The sequence below is a fragment of the Apaloderma vittatum genome, unplaced genomic scaffold (assembly GCF_000703405.1).
Source record: "Apaloderma vittatum isolate BGI_N311 unplaced genomic scaffold, ASM70340v1 scaffold19291, whole genome shotgun sequence".
Lineage (NCBI taxonomy): Eukaryota > Metazoa > Chordata > Aves > Trogoniformes > Trogonidae > Apaloderma > Apaloderma vittatum.
Genome location: NW_009697589.1, coordinates 60,801 through 70,362, shown reverse-complemented (window position 1 = coordinate 70,362; position 9,562 = coordinate 60,801). Strand labels below are relative to the sequence as shown.

Genomic DNA, 9,562 nt, shown 5'->3' with positions numbered 1-9,562 from the left:
CCCCCCCCCAGCCTCCACACCAGCAGCAGAAGAGGCTGACGAGGAAGGGGAGATGGAGAAAGGATGGTTTTAAACGTAAGGGCTTTCACTCACCTACAAAAAAATAATAGCAAGTTACAGAGACATTCCCCTTCTTTTGGGGCAAGGCAAAGGGAGGGAGACGAGGGTGAGCCAATTGGTTTCTGCTCCTGTGCAACCCCACCCAGGTCCACGTACTCATCTCCTTTTGGACGAAAAAACCCTTCCTGGCCTCCACACCCAGGGCCCTGGGAAATAACACCCAACAGCTGCACTAATCTCTCCCACTTGCTACGGATGAGTGATGGAGAAGCAGCAGTGCTGCGAACGCCGCAAACGCCTCCCTCCTGGGGATCCCTGTGGGTCCTCCCGCTGTCCTGCCACGACTGCTCCTGCCTCTCTCCCCGGTCTGACCCCGAAGGACCTGCTGCTCTCCCCTTCCCACCTCACCACAGGCACCCTGGGTTGGCGCCGAAACCGCGAGCGGCACAGTGCGCTGGGAGCCAGCTCCCTGCCAGGCACCACGGGCTGGAGCAGCTCTCCTCCTGGCAGCTCACCAGACGTTCAGTGCATGCTGCTTCACCTCCTCAGCAAAGGTGGGACTTTTCTTCCAGCTTTTTCTCCCTCCCACCTCCCCACTGGCTGTCCCACTTTTGTTCCCAACGGGTCCCGCTGCTCCCTTTAATCCTCTACCTCTGAGAAGCCGCCCTTGGGTGCAGCAAAGGCTGAGAGCACCGAGCCAGCCCTTCTATTAATAGAGGGATGCACAATGCTACGTGTATTCCTGCAGCCACGCTGTGGTCCAGGCAAGAAAAGTATCGTGCAGGGCAGATCCAATATAAACCAGGGTGACATCGTGCTTCAGAAACTTGTCGGCGTGCCACGGAGCAAGCGGCTGCAACAGCGCACCGCGACTTCCACAGGCAGAGTCACTCGAGTGAAGTTAACTGCTCTAAGGTTTAATCAAAAGGCATGAGCCATCCCGTGCCATCTTTTAATTTTGTGTGTGAGCAGAGAAAAAAAAACAGAAAAAAAAAAAGATTTCGCTTCTTCCCAACACTGCATTGAACCGCATGTACCAGCTACACTTCAGCACTGCCACATTTAAGTTACCCCACCCCAGTGAAACAGGAGTTTATTCCAGCATTTACTTCAACAAAATTAACATGCAACTAAGAACAATTAAAAGGAAAATGGGAGATGGCTTGTAGACGTTTGCACAAATAGAGCAGTTAAGTTTTTTCATAATGATGTTTTTACTTAATCGACTTTAAAGCAGAAGTGTCAAGAAACTGGACACAATCACAGAGCAAGAGCTAAAGATCAACATAAATAACAACTAAGGGTTTAGTAATTAGGGCATACCTGAGGGAAAAAAAAACATGCCCAGTACAGTCCTCTACAGCTACCAAAACTGGAAGCTCACTGCATCCAGAATCAGTGTCATCATTTGTGCACACGACCTGAAGGGGAACTACTGGTATTCTTCTGGGGTAAGGAAAGGAAAGCCATTCCTGCCTTCTAACACATCTTTCAAATATGGAAGACAAGTAGTTCTGTAGTTTTAAAATTAATGGCAAGAGTTTAAAAAAAAAACGTGTCTACCATGTTAAAAAAGCAACCCCGCTTTTCACAAGTAACATCAGAAGAAACACATCTACAGGCACTTTTCTATCCTACAACCATCCACCGATGATAACCAGGCTCACAGATACATGCAGCCAAATCTGGAGAGAACAGCCTTGCCCTTACCCACGCTCGCAGGTAAGCTCTGCTCAGCACACGGACGTGACTGCTAACACAGCAAGCAGCAGCCAGCCCTCTGAGAGAGCCCGCGAAGAAACAAACCCCAGCCACCAGGATCAGGCAGGCATGCTAATAACCTCTTTTGGCTCACCCCTCTTCCCCTCCTGTATTCCCTTGTACGAGGAGCTTTCCTCCGCAGCCAGCTTTGCATTTTACCCACTTTCTATTCTTGCAACCCAGCTAAGATACTCAGCGCCATGTGACACACCGCAGCTTCACATGAGAGCGCCTCTGCCTCTGCCCATTCACCATCTGATATTTTTACCCAGCTGCTCTGGATTCCCAATCTCCTCGCACAATGAACTCCCTGATGTGAGCTGACCACTTCTAGCCCAGCGTCGGACTCTTTGCTGCTCTTCAGATGTTTCCCGTCTCTCTTTTCTGAACGGAAACTTCAGAAAGCACTTAAAATGCAATTCTGGTCTGCTCTTGCAAGGCAGCACACAGGCAGATGCTCAACCCACTGATTCTGCTTCCCAGTTTGATCAGTAGAAGGACGCATTCACCAGCTTGCTTGCCTATCCTCCCCTCTATCTTATCAGCATTAAGAGTTGCATTGTACCACAGCGTATTTTCAGTTCCAGCATTTGCCAGAGCTGGCTTTCATCGTCACCACCTGGCTCACGGAATTGCTCCTGCACTGAAAATGCTGCCAACAGAGACCAGAATTAGGCTCCTAGTTCCCATCAGCAAGACACCGAGTAAGCAGCTTGCAGAGCAGAGCCGGAGAGTCAGCCGAATCGGCCATGTCACACAACTGACCCTTGCGCACCTCCGTCCTTGGCTGTAACAAGTCTTGGAGCATTGACTCTGCTTGTCCGCAGTAACTCTAACAGCAGCTCCTACCTAAACTATCCTTGCTGGTACAATCTCAAACAAGGACTAAGAAGTGAAGTATTGGGGCCAAAGCACAACCAAAGTTCAAGGAGGTCTGTGAACACATCTATGCTGGAGTGCTTGCCATCTCTCTCTTGGTAGTCAACAATCATGTAGGATAAAACAATCTCTGGATTATCCAGTTGCATTAAAAGACCACAACGCTTCATATTTCAAAGTGCTAATAATAAATGAGGTTTATCTATGTGCACACCAGCAGCTGTGACAGAGATGGAAAAGTAGCACAAAACTTCACAAAGCTGCATGAAGACTACATGTCATTCATGCTTCAAGTTGCTTTCAGCTACAAGAGTGTCAACTACTAGGGAGAAACTTACTCTCTCCACTATAAACCTACAGTTTTATCTCTCAAGTAATGTAAATTGCTAACAATATTTAATTTTCGAACACATTCGCTGTTGTGAGTTTGCAATGTCCCTAACACCCTCTTCCCACAAAAGGCTGACCATGTGTAGGAAGCAACGTGCTTCCCAAAAACGAAGCCAGCAGGACTACTCCCTACTATATGAGGGGAGAAAAAATGGAAAGTGAATTCCTAAAGTTGCTTAAGCAGGCATTGGCAAAACCAGGAATGAAACTTAAAGCGGCTTCTTCTAGTGTTTTGTGTTGTTCGGCTTTATTTTTTTAATTTCTTTTACATCCTGTACAATGTACAGTCATATTGCTGTTCTGTACAAAACTTAACCTTGTACTTGTCTTTTCTGCTGCTGCTAATGACTGAAACAATCTCTGTAGACTTTACACTTTAAATTCACATTAACTTATTTTCTTGGTTATTTTGTCTCCCCAAAGCCAATGAGCAGAACTACCCTGAAGAACAGTAACTGGGCAATAAACATATAATATTGTAAGTAGCTGGAAAAACTTTGACTCAAAACCCAGTTCCTTTTATCTTAAACGGGACTACTCACGTGCACCAGCTAAAATGATTTAAGGTTGGGATGCAGGTCCAGGCGCTTTGCAGCATCCCAACACATGACACCACTCACTGAGGCACAGGGACGTGCTGGCAAAGAGGGAAACCTGGCGAGTCACCTGACTGAATCGCAAACTGCACGTGAACCACTTACTCGCAGGGTCCAGGAAACCATTCGTTTAAGTTGTCCGCTCCTTCTGACTGAAGCTAGGTTACTCCAAGACACAACAACAGCATTTTCCACCTGGTAGTGTTTTCAGAAAAAAGAGCTCACAGTGGTTACCCTGACAAAACTGGAGGCAGATGACAACGGACACCGACGGTCAGGGTGTCCTGACTCTTTCCATTCCAGGACCTGAGCTCGTCTGTTGTTACTGATCTGTTTGAAACAACAGCTTTCCATGGTGGTGTTCGACCTTTAGCCAATTCGACTTTACAAGTTTCAGCAAAATTTGGGTAGGCTGTTCTGAAGAACAAGGTAGACCGTGAATGGCTTTTCGTTTGTTTGGAAGTTCTACAGAAGCACGTTACCCCGGGGCAAGAGAACTGCTTTTGCTGTCCTTGTGAAAATATGCCTGGGATTTGGCAAGTTACAAAGCTTAATATATTATATCACTGTTTGGACATGTTTTGTAAAAGGTAAAAAAAAATTAATCTACCCTGAATCCATTCATGGCAACAGGCATTCACTGGTTCTGGTCACCAGGTCAGCTCAGTGACTGAAGCAGTCTTTCACACTCTTCAATGCCTGTTTATTTCTTGCTTCCTATAAAAAGTTAGCAAAAACAAATCCTGTAACTGAAAGCAATGCCACACTCAGCCAGATGTGATCAGAAAGTTCCCATAAAACTCATTAAGATCCAGGCTTTTACCATGTTCAAAGTGCACGACTATCCTTGCTGAGAACTGATGCTGAAATACGTCTCTAAGAAAAGCAGTAACTGCAACGCTATCAACATCTCCCTCCCTCTGGAAGACACATGGGCATGAGAGGCAGCATAAATGACTCTTTGCTGCTGTGAGGAAGGAAAAATTAAAAAAAACCCTTTAGCTCTTGGTACACAGAGTACTGCAAGAAGTCTCCTGGAGGAGAAGGAGAGGAAATATAAAGGGTATGCTCTGGTTACAGTGAAACCCAACAGAGGAATTTTATAGCGCGTGTGCTTTTTTTTTTTTAAGCTACACATTTTACTTCAAGCCTGTTCCGTTGTACTTGCCAGAGGAAAGAGGAGAAACCTCACACAGTGCTTCGCGAGGTTTCTCCCCAGGAACAACTCAGGTCTCCTTTGCCTGCACTGCTGCTGTTGCCCAGAGCTGTCTGTCAGGCGACCTTTACGAGCACATTACCATGTTTGACAGCAAGCCTCCACCACTAGAGTTTCCAGAGAAGCTACCCTGCTCCTCTACGTTTCTCCATTTCCCTATTGGCTGCGCAGCCTCTCAGCGCTCTGCTAATTATATCAACGCTCAGATACAAACTCACCAAAATAGACGGGTGTCCTGAGGCCCCAGCTGCAGGGAAACAGGCGTCTTCTTTAAATAATCCAGGTAGAGAGAGGCCAAGGGGGTCAGAAAGCATCCCTGGGCAACCTCCCACTGCTAACGGGGACTGCAGACAACCTCGCAGGGACCAGCTCACGTCACTAATGAGGGTGCAGGTCCCAAGGCTTCAAAGGGACAGAGACTGACCAGGGAGGGTAATACCATGAAGGAGATGCAGCCCCACAGCCCATTGTCAGTGGGGACAAAGGGCCCTATTATTGCTCCTGAGAGTGGCTCGGCTCTTACCGTAATTAGGAGACAAAGACGCACGATTTAGGATTTTACATAATCAAGAGATACTCTCCCAAGCGGGAGCCCCCTCTCACATAAACAGTGGATTAAGTATTGTTTATCCTGCCCCAAGTAAACAATGAGGTGCTCCCTGCTCGGGGATTTACATGAAAAAGCAATACCGGGGAAAACAATGCGGGGTTGTCTTTTCATCTGACTTTGAGCAGCTAACCCGGTGATTTGAAGTTGTTCATTTGATGGTATCTGGAAGGGGAATAGCCCACCCTGTGAATTAGCTGCTCACACACTGACCCGAGGGCTGCCAGACAGTCTTACCTTTTCTGCTCCTCAGCAGAGGGGGGCCGGGCCGGACAGGCTCAGACAGTCAGAGGGGCAAGAGGCTGTATTTACACAGCTTCCTTACAATGGTGGGATTAAAGGACCACAGGAAAGCCAGGCTCCTGCCCACCCTGACACTTTGCTGCTGCCTGCTGGGGATGCATCCCTGCAGGGAGGCCGGTATCACCACCAGAGCAACGCACGCTGCTGCACCTCTCCAGAGCCAACGCTTCCAGGCGTTATTGTACCAACTGCTGGGCGAGCAAAAAGGAATCCGAAGTTTGCCCCGCGATTTACGAAGAAAGGCACGGCTAGAGAGATCGAGCATCGCTTATTTTTGGTCCCGACGAAACAGTCTGTGCTGGGCTACCTGAAGCGGTAGTTCCAAACCACCTGCCAGAGCCAGGGCATCTGGGATGCACGTCTGATACCTGCTTCACAGAAGTCCTGGTCAAGTGACTCTACTTTTACACTATGGGCAATAAAAAGGAGACTGAGGGTGTTCTGCTCCCTGCCCTTCGCTCTTGACACAGCTGCTACACCTTTTTTGTTTGTTTGAACTGTAAAGGTGAGTTATTCCTCCTTGTCTTCCACAATAAGGAAACACCAGGATTTGACAAACGCCTTCTAGCATTCTGCAGTTTGCTCCGCGGCCATGAGCACACCTGCCTCCTGCTCTGATGTTCTCACAAAATAATCTCTTTTCTTCATCACTTTCACTCAAAAAAACCCACCCCTAAGCTTCACCAAGAGGAATCCTTTCAGTCATATGAGCTGAGGCCTGAGATCGGCGGGCCATGTTCAGCGTATTTTGTCGAATCCTACAGTCTTGCAAAACTCTGGGAACCCAGGAGATTACAGCCCCTGCCTGCCAGGGATTTTAACCCATTTCCTTTGGGATGAAAGAGTCACCTGAAGAGCAGCTCCGACTGCCCTGCTTACCAGAGGATTTTCTGTCAGGCTGAGCCAAGCAGACAGCGTCATTTGACTTGTCTAGACTAGGACAAAAGGCGTGTTTTAAACCAGATACGCAGGATGAGTTGCATTTGAATATGTTAGCTGACCATGGACAACTACGGCTTCCCTGTCCTGTCCTATCTCCACTGACAGGTCTTAAACTGCTAAATCAAGTCTTTAAGAAAAAAACCCTTATCGTTCTCTAGACACTTCCATAAAGACCAGCATCCCAGCACCACCCTTAACTCACGCTCCCAGAGCTTGAACAATCACAGCTTTGATTTAGGTACATATTTTAGTCTTTGTTGCTCAACGAGGGTCGCAAAACCCATTTCAGAAGAATATTATCCAAAAGCAAGCCTCCTAATCCCAGAGAAAAGAGTTGCACGAAGAGGAACAGCAAGTTCACACAGCCCGTGTGTCTCTCGGCCTGGCGGCAGCAGACTGCAAGGCTGTGTATTCTGTTACCTTTCACCCATTACTCAAAGCAAGAGAACCCACCTCTCCACACAGAAGGGATCTCGAAAGATCACCCAGTCCAACCCCCACTCAGGTCCATGGCATGTAACTTTACATGTATCTTCACAGAAGCTTCAAAAATGAGGCTAATGCCAGGATAAGCTGCTTTCTCTGGGTGAAGTGTAGGGCAAAATTATCTCTGACTCCCTTTCGTGGGGCCTGCAGAGCTCTCACCAAAGCACAGCTGTTTCACTTTGCTCTATCATGAAAATTTACTTAGTTTACTTCAGGAACAGAAACTCCATTTAATTAACTGCTATTTTCTGGACCAAGTTTAAGAAAGTGCTTTCCAACTTCTTTCCCCAATAATTACAGCACTCACAATGCCTTTAAAAATGGTTTTACTCTTATTTACAAAGGCTTTCTAATTTAAAAAAGAATGGAAAATTTAACAGAATTTATCTCATTTAAGAGAATGGGATGGCTCTGCTGCATGCTCTCTGTTAAGAAACTATGGTCAGGAGACAATTCAAGATGTTGAATTCTGCACCCTTTCGAAAAGATCGTTAAGAGTCCAGTGTCTCAAAAAAGCTTACAACACCAACAAAGCTGCTGCAAATGGACAATATCCTTTCCTAAAATAGCAGCTTTTCTACATGCACAAACTAGACTTGGAATATTTCTTTTGCATCTTCATGTATTTGGTTTTACATTTTGCTACGGCAAAAACACAGGAAATAAAGAACTATCAGGAGTCCTGGGGAAATTACTTCATCCAAAAACACAACACCCAGGCACCTTCCCCCCAAAAATTAATAACTAATTTTTCATTGTTAAGAGATGTTGATTTAAGCCAAAATCCAAACCATTCCCTAACCTCAACAGGCAGAAAAGCATAACACATTTTATTCAAAAGTCTGGAACCAGAAACTCATCTATCTTCACATCCAGCTGCCTTCTTCTCCTCAAGTAGAATAATCTCATAGGTTGGTACCTGAAACTTTCACCAAGTTTTGCTCCACATGTTCAGCATCTTTAGTTTAACTTGTTAATGTTTTGCAATGTTAACACTTTCTAGTTTTACGTAACAAAAGCGAGGGGTTTGGAGGGGAGGACAGGTGTCTTAATTTCTTCTAAAAACACTCACAGCTATTAACTTGCAAGATTTCCTGTATCTGTAAAAAAAATAAAATTAAGCCCTGCAGCACCCTGATGACACAAGAGGAGGCGGAAACACTTGAAAACCTGTTCAAAATCACAAAGTGGGGCAGTTAACAGTGCAGGGGGGGCTGAAAGTCTCCTGCCTCTCACCAGCAGGCTCCCTCAGGCCATCCAGTGACCAGAAATGTCTTGGGACTATTTCTTACCTCAGAGAATTATCTGGATGTGTCTCCATGTGCGACTCAAGCCCATACTTGCAAAAAAAATCTTTGAAACACAACGGACAATGATAAACTTCCTCCTCGGCCTTCTTATCCCCTTCACCGGAGTGACCATCCTCAACAACCTTGGGGAAAGAAGGGAAAAAACCCCACATCACTAGACCAGAATTTTAGGCAGCAAATCCAACATGCAATCCATACAAAGTCCTTCTCATAAAAATGAAGTAGCGGGTTTCAGCCATAACAGGTGGCTACAAATTACACATTTTCGCAAAAGAAAGAGGGCAAGTGACGGAGCCTTTGAGCACGTGTGAGAACTTGCCCGACAGAAAAGGAGGCTCAGTAGGAGAGACATCAGTTCTAATGAGAAACTGCGATGTGAACAACTTACAAGCCCGTATGTCTATATACCACGGAACTAGCATTCTTCCCCTTCGGAACGCCAGAAAAGCTGTCAGACGCAATTATTTATGCCACTGAGATAGTGCCAACTGCTAACTCAAGTGGTCCAGGGAAAAGCAGCAAACTTCTGCATGTTTTCTCTAGCCCTCTTCTGACTGCAAGGAGAAAAGCATGCACAGAACAAGGGACACCAAGCTAAATGGAACTGCTACTAGCTTGCCAGGTAGAGAGAGTAAGTGGAAAAGGTTAAGCTTGGCAGCCACCATACTCTTTGTATAAATCACTGAAATGCACTAAAATATCTCATAAACAAAATCCTAATGGAAACATCTAGTTTTCCAGTAAATATCTTCTGGTTGCTCTAATAATGCAGGATTATGCTCTTGTTAAAGGGAAATGTACTAAAGATTTTTTTTTTTTCCCTCTGGATCAGGACAAAAACAGACTTAAGCTGTTGCTGCTTTTGAAGTAAAGATGATTGTTTTTCAAAAGTTCAAGTCACTATACTGTAAGACTACTATGAATTAAATGGGAGATAAATAAACAGGGGAAAAGCTGCAGCAGCCAAAGAATATGTCATGCTCTTGTCATCCAACATCAATTATCTAAAATA

At 45.8% G+C, this 9,562-nt stretch overlaps 1 protein-coding gene across 1 annotated transcript in view; it reads right to left on the bottom strand.

The window, feature by feature from the left end:
* The window catches only part of RREB1 (ras responsive element binding protein 1), a 64,194-nt gene that overhangs the window by 28,335 nt on the left and 26,297 nt on the right, over positions 1-9,562 (bottom strand). Inside the window, exon 6 of the mRNA XM_009877704.1 lies at positions 8,533-8,672. Within this exon, the coding sequence (XP_009876006.1) occupies positions 8,533-8,672 (140 nt within the window). The remainder of the gene's footprint in view (positions 1-8,532; positions 8,673-9,562) is intronic.